Source organism: Sciurus carolinensis, chromosome 14, assembly GCF_902686445.1.
Source record: "Sciurus carolinensis chromosome 14, mSciCar1.2, whole genome shotgun sequence".
Lineage (NCBI taxonomy): Eukaryota > Metazoa > Chordata > Mammalia > Rodentia > Sciuridae > Sciurus > Sciurus carolinensis.
The window spans coordinates 4,842,079-4,854,375 of NC_062226.1; the positions used below are offsets into that span (position 1 = coordinate 4,842,079).

The following is a 12,297-nucleotide window of genomic DNA, read 5'->3' on the forward strand; positions in this document are numbered from 1 at the left end:
TCAAAAACTGTAATACAGCTGGGTGCAGTGATGCACCCCTGTGATCCCAGTGGCTTAGGAGGCTGAGGCAGGAGGATAGCAAGTTCAAAGCCAGCCTTAGCAAAGGCAAGGCCCTAAGCAACTCAGACCCTGTCTCTAAATAAAATACAAAATAGGGCTGGGGATGTGACTCAGTGGTCGAGTGCCCCTGAGTTCAATCCCCAGTACAAAAAAAAAAAAAAAAAAAAACAAAAAAACTGTAAAGCAACAGATACTTGTACAACACAACTGACAAGCTCAACTGAATGGACTACATCCAACAGGAGAACACAGTTCTTTTCATGCAAACAGAATAAGGAAAACAAAACCAAACCTCTAACCTTGTAAAAAAAAAAAAAGCCTACAAAGAAAACCTCAACAAACATCTGTCAATCGAGGTGGGTAACACGTGAAAGCCTTTGAACACAACCTGGCTTGTTAGTAAATAGCTTTACTGGAAAACAATCAAATGCACTCACTCACTATTTGTCTCTGTTTCTACCATACAACAGCAGAAGTGAGGCACTGACCGAAGCCCATGATGAGCAACACCTGGCCACCGAGGAGAACACTGGCCCCTCGCCCACAACAGACCATGGTATCTGTCCACGAAGCAGCTAGGTTGCAAATCAACACCATGAAGATCATCTTAAAGTCAGACATGAATGAACCAAGCATCCAGCACAATCATTTTCAGAATAATTTCAAGTGAAATAAGGAAGTAGAAAGCAGAAATGATTAAAACCTAAGTAAGATAAAGGAAAAAAGAAACCCCAAATCTGATTTTAAAAAGGCAAACCCTGGGAAAGACTGATCAGGGAAGAAAAAGAGAAAGCACACGAAGACAGTGAGAACAGAAAGGCACCGTATGAGGCAGCAGAGACCTGAAGACTCACTCAAGCCACTGATAGCGCCCCCACTAAGTGCCCAGGACAGGAGCACCGTCTCACCTGCGCTCTGCTGAAATCAGGCCCGTCTCAGAGGCCAGAAGAGATGCCAAGGGGCCTCACTCTTGAGACACCACCCCAACCACCCGCTCTCCAGCCACGTGCTCACCTGAAGGGTGCAGGGCCGAGGGGTAGAAGTCCACAGGGGTCCGGGTGGGGGTGACCCGAGGGTCCATGTAGGAAGGCATCATCATCCACCTGGGATCGAAGCCCAGCATCTGGGGGTGGTGCGGGTAAAAGGTGCGCGGTGGGTGGGAAGGTGGTGGGTACACCGGCTGCCAGTGCTGCATCTTGTACAGCTGCTCCTGAGCAGGGAGAGAGACCTGGTAGGACAGGTGCAGGGACGCCGCCACAGGCTCCAGCACTCCAGCAGGCGGCACAGAAAGCCCTCCTGGAGGGAGGGACAGACAGCTGCCCAGAGGGGAGCCCAGCACACACAGTGGTCGGGCTGGAGTCTTTCCCAAGGCTGGGTGGGCAGTGGTGCCTGCCGCAACAGGGGCCATGTATGCTAGTGCTGCCCAAGACAGAAGAGGCTTCCACGTGGACCCAACACCCCCTGGAACTCACCAATGAGCAGCATGCCTCCCCCAGAACCTGGGCTGCTGGCCACTCCTGGTCTACAGCCACCACGAAGGACGGCCATCATTCCTGTCCTCCTTCCATCCTCTTCGCCCACTCTCCACTCAGCAAGGGTCATCTCTCACACCCCAGAGTTAGCTCTGAGCTTCGAGAGCCTTCAGTGGTCCTCCCTGCCTCTGACCACCCGGTCTACCCTGCTCCAGGCGACCCACAGTGTCTGTGGAACCTTGCCTAACCTGCCTCCCTGGCTTCCACTCCAAGGCTGGCCCCAGCTCTCTCCCTGACAAACTAGGCCATGGAGCATTCAAGGCCTGTCTGTCCCTAACCCTGGTCTCCTCGGGAAGCTGCCAAGAGACCCTTGAACCCAGGCCCATCCTCTGGTCCCACAGAACTGTACTTGTGAGTGCTTGCGGTCTGCAGGTATGTGGCTGGGCCCCCTGACTAAACGACGAGCCTCAGCAGGCACACCTGCCGCAGGAGTGAACAGGAAGCATTGGCGGACCATTCTCTGTCCCATGCGACCGAGGGTGCTAACTTACCAAGGGAACCCAGAGTCAGCACCCAGAAGGATTCTAGCAGACACCCTACCACTCTGCAAACACAAAGGCCACCAGTCCAGCTGGCAGTCCACAGCTCGTCCTGGGCTGGATTCCCTGGGTGGCTCCAGGGGCATTCACAGCACCTCTGAGCACTCAACAAACAGAGTTCAGCAGTCAGGAGACCAGAGTGCTGACTCTCCAGGCCACGGGGCTGCTGGCCTCTACCCCACAACTCCTTCCTGTCACACCCATGTCCCCAGGGGACCCAACCAGTCAGGCTGCCCTGGTGCTTGCAGGAAGGTTTCCCCACTGTCCTCCCCACTTGCTGGGGAGGGTTGCCTAGAGCTCCTGCGATGGTCGCACTTTCGTGCAAGTAACTCTAGAGATCTCCCCCATGGGTCACCCTACTCCAAGTCCATGAGCTGCTCACAGGACAACAGGGCCCTGGGCAGAGAAGCTGGGCTGGAGGTTTTATAAGAAATCAAAGGAGATGCTGGGAGAAGGCTTAGGCTGTGGTCCACTTTGCCAGAGAACACACGTTCTGAAGCACCTTTGGCCAATATTAATAATAATGCATTATACACCCGAGTGCTGGGCTTGCACCGAATGCCTCCTGAGCACAGCTCCAGGCCAGGCTGCTCCGCTGCTTGCTCGACAGCACACTACCTAGTGGGACTACCAGCTGGCAAGCCCACCAGGACAGAACTGGTCATGTGAGCTTCTCCAGGGCCCAAAGCAGGTCACTTTTAAGGCTGACTGTGATGGTGCTGGTTACTCAGTTCACAGGTGTCACTGTCACACAAGAGGCTCCCGCTACCATGCTGAAGCAGCTCTCACCCTTCCTGGCTCACGAGTGAAGGAGCAGGAGCTTGACAAGCCTAGCCAAGCAGGACACAGGAGTCCCAGCTACATGTGACAGTCAGGATCCGCCACTGGTACAGGGCCCTAGATACCCACAGACCCCGCTCTTCGTCCAGACACATCCCTCTCTGACAGGTCCTGGTACAGCTCACAGCCTCTGTCTCGGAAGACCCCATGGATCCCCTGTGTGTCTGAGGAGTGTCAGAGGTTGCTGCTCATTAAGCTAAACCCCACCACCTCTTTTCCTGGAAATCCACAACAGGGTTTTACTTATTTGGAGGGGCACCTAGCACTGGGAGACGGAACAGCAGGGTGATCTATACAGTCACAAGTTTGAAGTGTGGTCACCACCATGCTCGCACAGTGACTGGCTGTGTGAGGGCAAGAGCACTGGAGGGCACAGAAGGGGCCATCTGCGTGGTGCTCACCTGCTGCTGCTGCTGCTGCTGCTGCTGCTGCTGCTGGCGCTGGAATCGGGGAGGAAGAGACTTCTGATACTTGCTGAATTCCTGTGCAGGTGACCCGGCCTCCCTGGCCTCTTCCTCACCGCTGCTGCTCTGGGCCACAGCTGGGGAAGCTGTGCGTGCCTCTTCCGAGAATGTGGGGGGGCCTTCCTGGGTAGGGAATTCTGGGGAGCCTAGAGATGAGCAAGCAGAAAACAGCCACAGTGAGCGCACAGTACCCAGGCGACCAACGGCTAAACTCAGCAAGTGCTTCTGCTGCAGTCAGGGATGTTCCAAAACAGGACTCACAGTGCTGGGCCTGGCCCACATTACGGAATCCTCGGGCACCAGCTCCTGGCCTCCCCACAGGACACCATGAGCAGGCTGCACCACAGCCCCTTCAGAGATGGGGACAAGGACGAGGAGTCAGGGGAAGTGCACGTGGTCAGAGTCAGCAGTAAGCTGAGATCTAAGAGAGGACTTTGTAGCCCAAGAGTGGTCACTGCCCAAACAGGACGACTCCCTGGTATCCACAGGCAGTGCGACCTGGGCGCAGGGTCAGCTTTTTCCGCTGCCTCCTGTGTAGGGCAGGGTAACAGCCACCACTCCACAGGGCCCTTGTGAGGACTGAACGAGATGGCCCACATCATGCACTGCCCCCTGCCATCTCTCACGGCCCCTCCCCGAGTACTGAGACTGTGGAAAGAGGGCAGAAGCTGGGTGGGGTGGTGCACACCTGCAATCCCAGCAGCCCGGGAAGGGAAGTAGGAGGATGGCGAGTTCAAGGCCAGCCTCAACACCTTAGGAAGGCCCTAAGCAACTTAGTGAGACCCTATCTCAAAATAAATTTTTATAAAGGGCTGGGCATGTGGCTCAGTGGTAAAGTGCCTGCTGGGTTCAATCCCTGGTACTGAAAGGAAAAAAAAAAAAAGAGAGAACAGAAGAAAACTTGATTCCTCTGGGCTTCTTGGCAAGTGCTCATGGCTACCAGATCACTAAAGGGCCCCGTCCTGTAGCTTTCAGGGAAACTAACGTGGGCCTGTGTCTCCTAACAAGAGTTGACGTGAGCCGACTTAAGGTCACGGAGGACGCAGCTGCCTTTCCGGGAGAGCGCCCCCTGCTGCCGTGTCTATGCAAGCTCAAGCCTGCCACTGCCAGGAAGAAGGCATTCCAACACGCAGGTGGCTGCTCTCTTTGCATAAAAGGACCCTGCGCCTCATGAATGTCCTCTATCATCAGGCCTGTGGAGCAGCGCAGCAATGGAAACAGCAGCAGCCATGGCCAGGTGGATGCCGCCAGCAAGCCCACTGCAAGCACCCTTGGCACGCCAGCCATGAACACATTCACCACGCTGCAGAGGTGGAGGGAGAACCTCCAGAGGGGCGAGCGCTCCACCAGCTAGTTGAAGAGCTGAAACAGGCCCAGGCCTCAACTCTGACTGGCGCTTCCCAGTGTGATCGGGCCTCAGCGGCAGGCTCTGCTAAGAAGCAGAGGAATTCGGACAGCCGACCACAGACAGCGGTGGAGGCTCCAGCTGGTGGGTGGACCTGTCTCTTACCTTTGCGGACAGCAGGCCCATTCTCTTGTGGGGGGGCCTTCTCAGTGCCTGGGGACCGAGGGACCTCCCTCTCCACCGCCTTCTGGGCCTGCTTGCACTTCTGGTCCAGCTGCTTGAGCTTGGCAGCGCAGGCCGCCAGCCTCTCTTCCCGGGCTCGGCGCTCCTCCTCCTCCCTGCGCTTCCGGGCTCGTTCCACAGCCTCCGACATCTCTGACTGGATGAACTTCTGCCGCGGGGGTGGCTTATCTTCCTTGTCCTCGACAGACTGTTGTCGGAACACGCTGCCCACTGAGGATTTCTGCCAAGAGGATGAAGCTCTGATGAGATGCTGGGCCACAAACCCAATAGGCAGGGGCCACTGCCTTTCTGGGATCAGTGCTCCTTCCAGAGAACGCTGAGCGCCTTTGAGAAGCAGCGAGGTGACGCACAGGCAGACTCGCGGTTTACATACTTCTGCTTTGCACTTGTGGGAAGGAGCCCAGAGCCTCCACGTGCAAGGCGGGCAGCTACCGCTGATCCTCACCCCCGCCCGGGCCTGGGCTTTGTCTTGCTCTGTCCCTGACCATGCTGGAATGTCACCTAGTCAAATGTCAACCTCCCACAGTCCAATCATTTGTAAAATGGGGCCAATAAAGGAAGCCCCGGGGGTCATGCAGGTCAAACTAGTGTCAGGAGCACTCAGTTCCGTGGTGAACGAGGATCTCCTGCCACTGCCAACTGGCGCAGGAGACTGGGGTCCGCAGGAGCAGGAATCAACTGCGTCATTCCTCAGTCACAAAACTGTCCTCCTCCTGCCCCGTGGAAACATATCCATCCCTGAGCACACAGCTGTGAGAAAATGAAAGCGCTGTCAGACATACAGCTTCGAGTTGGTCTCCACACCAACTTGAAATGAAAAGGCACATCTGAAAGTGTCCCTCTCGGGTGGGTCTCCGTTCCTGAGCCTCCTGCTGGCAGCCCATGGCGCCAGAGGCAGCATGAGAACCCTCAGCACAGGAGGGCGTCTCCTGGCCGGCAGGGGCAGCTGCACCAAGCGGCGCCAGTGGGGGCATGTGCGGCTGGTCCCTAGCCACTGAAGTTCCAGTGACATGGGACAATTTTTTTTTTCTTTTTAAAAAGAAAGATGCCCTGTTCTGAATGGTGCTTACAAAGGTATACACCACTGTCAAGGCCACTGAGCAGAAAGAAGCAAGATCTCTGTCTTCTCGTACAGTTTAAGTGGACCTCGATAGGAGGAATAAGCCATATGCACTGTAGTCGAGACATTTTCTCCTAAAGCCACCTTCTCACAATCCAGAGATAATTACTATGATCATAAGATTAAAATTCCAATTGAAAAGCAGGAAGGTGCTTTTTTACATATTATACTCTGGACCCAACTGTGCGACTTTCCTCTCAATTTGCCATTGAAAATGAACCTCTGCCTGTGCCAGGGACAGGGCTGCTCACTGACCTCTGCAGGGCTTCTCCATGAACCACCTGCTTGCTGGTGTTCACCCACCCTCCAGGTGAACCTCAACGAGGTTTTACACTTGCTTATTCCCCTTAGAAAATTTCCTAGAAACACGACCACAGACTCGAAAGCTCTGTGTCCACTGTTGAGACCTCCAGCTGCCCTCTACGCTGCACGATAGCCACCGTTTCCTAGAACATGTGGACTGAGGCAAGGATTTCAGTGATTTGATGAGAATACACTTGGGCACATAAATTACATAGATTTTCTTCCTGTTGTCTTTTCCAGTTAACTTCCAACATGTTACCAGTAGATTAAAGTGAAACCTTTTGAGGAACCCCAATCAATTTATGAATAAAAATTCGGACCCACTGCAAGACAATTTCCAGAGTGGCACTGAGTGCGTTCCACTTTCACTTTGTTGCCCTGTGCCCAGCACAGTGCCTGGCATACACAGTACCTACTAAGACTGAAGACAAGAAATCACAGCAGGAGAACCCTAACTGAACATGGCGAGTTCACCAAGACTACTCAAAACAGTGCCCCTCTACCGAGTCCAGACCCTGCTGACCGGTTCAGCCCTGAAGCCACCAGCTGTGGCCAGGCCATGCAGGGGTCTGGGGCCAGTGAGTCATGCTGGTTCAGTGCAGTGGCCCCAGCCAGCAAGGTGACAGTGTGCACGTGGAGAGTCGGCTTGGTAAGGGAGGCGGAGCCTACGTAGGGGGAGAGGACAACTGTGAGGAGCGGGCTGGGCAGGGAAGTTCAGGGCACTGTGGAACAGGGGCGATGCCAGAGGGCAAGGCGGGCACCTGTGCAGGCAGGGAGGGGCAGCAGAAGTGGAGACCAGCCACAAACAGGTGCTGAGCCATAACGATAAAGCCAGGGATAACAGACTCCTTGCTGCTGCAGGAGAGAGAATCAACCGAGAGACAGAAAAGGAGAGGAGTCCCTGGAACCGGAGGCAGCACTGCACACTCAGGGATTCCGACGGAGACAGACACAGAAACAGCGCGGCTCTGAGCACCTGTGCTCATCACACTCTGCATCCTGGAGGCCCGAGCAGCCACACCCAACAGCAGGGGACGCCCAGGCGTAGACACTGGTTTCTAAACATCAGCAGTCATCAAAGAACCAGGACTTCGTGCAGAAAGGGCTGATCGGGGCAAAGTGAGGTCCTGGACAGCAGTGTGGACTGGTCGTCCTCCAGAGAGAAATGAGTGCTCCGCACAGGCCCCAGAGGCCCCAGAGCTAGACAGACAACCTGGGCACCGAGCCAGATGACGAGTGCAGATTACACACCACTGAGAAAATAGACGAATACACAAATCTGACGCGCAACGTCAGACAAATCAGCAGTCTTGTTTCCCCCAAAATTTCTTGTCAATTACAAACAGAGAAAAGAGTAACTCTATAACCAAAACACGGCAGATGCCACATCAACCATGAAATCAAAGTGCACGTCACCAGGTGGGAGGCCTGAAAGGTTCCTGCCAAGACGGGAGCTCTGGGCCTAGCGAGCACAGGGCAGCCCAACCTGAGGGCCTCTTGCTGGCTTCAACTTCAGAAGCACCAGGCCAGGAGAAGAGGGGCTGGCTGAGGCACAGTGAGTGACTGCGGTCTGAGCTGGATCCTGGGATGCAGGGCCTCGGGCGACAGCAGGGCAGTGTGACGGCTGAGGACTGGGCGGCGGGCAGTGAGGCTGAGCGCTCCTTCCTGGCTGTTGTTGTTTTAATTGTAAATGGACACAATTCCTTTATCTTACTTATTTCTATGCGGTGCTGAAGATGGAACCCAGTGCCCCACGCAGGCAAGGCAAGCGCTCCACGGAGCCCCAGCCCATCCTCCCGGGTTTTAACCATGGTCACCTAGAAAGTGTCAGTGCTCTGTGGCACGAGGACTGATCAAGTTGTCTCAGAAAAAATATCTTCATATTATAATTCCAAGTTTTCTGTAACTTTGAGATTCTTAAATCAGCAAAAGAAATCTTCCCAGGACTTCTCAGAAACCCAGCTCAGTGAATACCTGAGAGAGGACGGGGCTAGAGGACCTGTGCCATCTTTGTCTTGAAACTCTGGGCAAGTGAATTTGGAGAGTGAGGTGAGGAGGGAGACAGGGAGGAAGGGAGGGAGAGTTCCAGCAGAACAGCCAGGTATGGAACCCCCCCAGGCCCATGGTACCTGGTAGTCTGGGCCTGATGCCCAGCCATGAAGCTTCCTGGGAGGTGGTTGAGGCTCCGGCACCTTTCGGGCAACACGGGACACACCCACGGCTTCGCCCCAGTCCTTCCCTTCCTCTGGAGTGCGCTTGGCATCAGCACTGTCTGCAGAGCTCAGGGACAACTGTCGCTGTGTTCTCGGGTCCCAGCTGTTCCTAGGACAAATGGCACTCGGCATGAAGTATTCCCAGGCAGTCCAAGCATGTCTGATCCCAGTAGTCAGGGGCCCCCAAGAGTGCTGAGGCCAGGTGTGCATATGCCAACCTCCTCAGACAGATCTCCACCTCACCCTCTGCACGTGGGCACTGCCAGATCACTCTTACAAAAGCTCCAGACGGCACGGAACACTTTACTTCGCTGACGGCAGACAGACTCCATGATTACCCCCATTTAAAGAGTGAACACTGAGGGGCTGGGGAGATAGCTCAGTCGGTAAAGTGCTTGCTCTGCAAGCACAGGGCCTAGGGTTCGATCCCCAGCACCGCAAAAAAAAAAAAAAAAAAAAAAAGAGTGAGCACTGAGTCTCAGAGGCTGGGGGGCTACTCTTGCAGGCAGGAGCCTGCTCCCCACGGACTGCAGCTCCTCCTGGGGTCTGCGCAGGGAGGGGCTCAACCAGAACCCCAAGGAACAGAGGCAGCGCTGGATGAGCAAGGAAGGCACCCCGGCATGGAAGGGGCACCAGGGGCTGCACAGGGGGACGAGGCACAGCCCAGCCACCAGAGCTCCAGACACAGGAGCACCTCGGGAAGGGCTGATGGGATGGCTGACCTACGTGCTGCGCAGCAGGTGGGATGTATAACCCAAGGAAGGTGCGCTAGAAGACAGCGCAACGACAATAACAACCTCTGACTGACCGCTGGGAAGCAGACCTCTGAAGGCGGCCCATCAGGAAGACCTGTCTCTGGAAGGCAGGTCTCAGACACAGTGAGAGGGAGGAACCAACCCTGGTGGCCTCTGGGTGATCAGACAAGGAGGGTGCTGGGCCTATGGGCCCCAAAGGCAGAGAAGAAGAGGTGGCAGAGGCAGAGAGGTTCTAGGAGTTCATCCCCCATGAGGAAATAAAGACTGGGAGACACCTCTGGGAGTCAGACACCATCACCACCTCAGGGAGCACTGGGAGAGGAGGCTGGGGGTGGTCATTCGAGCACTCTGAACTGGACGTGTACTTGGTCACAGCCAAGGGCAAAGCTGGGCCCAAAGTCCATGTCTAACTCCAAATCAACTGAGGGACAGAACGTGTCCTGCTGTAGCATTTCATGTCTTTACTTTCAATTGAAATTCTTGGTCACATTCTCCTGAACTCCATGTTCCTTCCCAGAACTGACTCAGATACATCCCCAATGCATCACCTAGTTCATTCCTTTGTGTCTCACTAGAAACAAGTGACGGAAGCTTGTACCCGGCTCCCTCCAGAAGAGGGGTGCTGATGGCAGGGGCTTCAGAGTAGAGGTGGAATAACAAGCAAAAGACTCTTGGGCTCAACCTCATGAATGTGCAGTTACTGAAGCGAAAACAAGTAGAAAAGCACCTGCCATAACAAAGCATGAACACCTAAACCAGGCACAGCAGTGAGCAGGCTTTAAAAAAGAACGCAGTGGTCACAAGGCACGGAGGTGGGCAGGTCTGTAGACGTGCTGAGGGCAGAAACGCCACAGGGCAGCCGTGGGCATCACGTCCAAAGCAGTAGCTGGAGCTACTGACACCAAGAGGGGAACTAAGGGAATCAAGCGCACGATGCAGTATTTCCCAAGGGCACTGAGTGAACGCAGTCCAAGGACATAGTCCAAACACTAGAGGGAAGATCAGAGAGGTTCAGGGAGCGTGCAAACCTGGCATGGGCCCGCCTCCCGCCTTCCCTCCGCCCGGCGTTCCTCAGCAAGCTCAAGCCCTGAGAGGCCCCAGAGCAATGCAGCTGAACCTAGGTGGTCCCAGCGGTCTGGTCACCACAACGCTCCATGGAAGAAGTGGTCTGTATAACACGAGCCCAGGTCAAGAGGCTCCCGGCACAGGTACCAGTCATGCCTGGATGCAAAGCCTGGCTCCATTCTGAACAGCTGTCCTCGAGTTACCATCCCTCATCATCTGCAAACTGGAAGTCAATCTGCGCCTGTGAGGCTGCTGAAGGAACCAGGAAGTGCACCTGGCATAGTGACCAGCTCACGGCAGCACCAACGTGCAGGGATGCGTCCCCCCAGCTGAGGTCAGGAGACACCGGGCGCATGCAAGGAGCTAGGATGGGCGCCTTACCACTTTGGCCGGCCATCCTTCACAACCTCTTCTTCTTCTTCATCATCGCTGAACTTCAATTTCTCTGAATAGTCTACTTCCTCATGGAGGCCTACAACAGCAAAAGGGCCCACGAAGAACGAAACAAAAGTGAGAACACCAGCACTGCTCAAGGCACCAGAGCCCAGCATCCCATCATGGGGCACCTGGCCTCCCCTCCTGAGGAGCCGGAGTGACCACACGGCCGTCGCTGCCTGCACAACCTGCAGGTGACCAGGTAGGGCGGTTCTGCTGTCCAGCAGGAGTGCAGCAGCCTGGGCAGAGCTGCTCTCCTACAGACAACTGTAAAATCTGCACAAAATATTTTTTGAATGTATTTCAAGGCACAGGAAAGTGAGTAAAGCAGGCAGAAACCAAACTGCAGTGTGCCTAGCAGCATGGGACTTCACCAGGAAACGTGAAAGCCACTGTCTTGCTCAAAGCACCCCACCCTGCACAGCCTGGTGGCAGACAGCGTCCTTCCCCCAGCATGTGGGAAGACAAAATGTGACGGGTGCATACAGGACAAACACACACTGAGCAAGAAGCCAGACGCTACGCCACCCTTGGCATGACCCCCTGCATGTGAAATGTCCAGACCTGCAGATCAACCAACGCGGGGAGGAGGGTCAGCTGACGAAGCCTGACCTGAGGTGGTGCTGCTGGCGGTGTGGGTGACGGAACTGTTCTGGAGTGGGACACTGGTACTGGTCATACCTTATGAATAACTAATGACAGCCAAATGGCAGGTTTTAAAGGGGTGAAATTCGTGTTATATATGAAAATTTGTTATTTGAATTCTATCCTTAAAAAAGAGGACAACAAAAAACCCAATTAAAAGGCTGAGTTGGAGTTGATAAACAAGCAACTTTGAGCTCCATGCTATCCGTTCACTAAACACAAATGGCTTGAATGATACACAAGGAGAGCAAAGGTGAACTCAGACCATGATGCTGACACAGGGCAAGAGGGAAACACCACAGAGCCAGGGTTCCAGCCACGCCCGTGAGCCCAGGCTCAGAGGCTGAAGCAGGAGGATCGCAAGTTCAAGGCCAGCCTCAGCCTCTTAGCAAGACCCTGTCTCAAAATAAAACATAAAAAGGGCTGGGGATATGGCTCAGTGGGTAAGCTCCCCTGGGTTCAATCCCCGATACAAAAAAAAAAAAAAAAGAAACACCCCTAGAGACAGGGATACAAAAACTATAAATGTAAGTATGTTTAACAAGAGCTTCAAAACAAAGCAGAAACCAACAGCATTAAAGGGTAAGGATACAAATCCACAATCTGTAAGCACATAGAGTCTGAAGGGGACCGCCAACCACCTTGATCAGGCTGTCCTTTACAGAACAGGACACGCAGCAACAGAACATGGGGATGCTTTCATCCCTTTATCTGCAAAATGGGAACCATATCTGACCC

At 54.5% G+C, this 12,297-nt stretch overlaps 1 protein-coding gene across 10 annotated transcripts in view; it reads right to left on the minus strand.

Moving 5' to 3' along the window:
• The window catches only part of Prrc2b (proline rich coiled-coil 2B), a 78,388-nt gene that overhangs the window by 25,896 nt on the left and 40,195 nt on the right, over window positions 1-12,297 (minus strand). For 7 of the 10 annotated variants that reach the window (XM_047524362.1, XM_047524356.1, XM_047524365.1 and 4 more), the window contains exons 10-14: window positions 10,861-10,951; window positions 8,576-8,768; window positions 4,946-5,243; window positions 3,373-3,581; window positions 1,075-1,270 (exon numbers count right to left, since the gene is read on the minus strand). In XM_047524362.1, the coding sequence (XP_047380318.1) occupies window positions 1,075-1,270; window positions 3,373-3,581; window positions 4,946-5,243; window positions 8,576-8,768; window positions 10,861-10,951 (987 nt within the window). The remainder of the gene's footprint in view (window positions 1-1,074; window positions 1,271-3,372; window positions 3,582-4,945; window positions 5,244-8,575; window positions 8,769-10,860; window positions 10,952-12,297) is intronic. The other 3 variants (XM_047524361.1, XM_047524360.1, XM_047524358.1) reach the window with 3 other exon arrangements.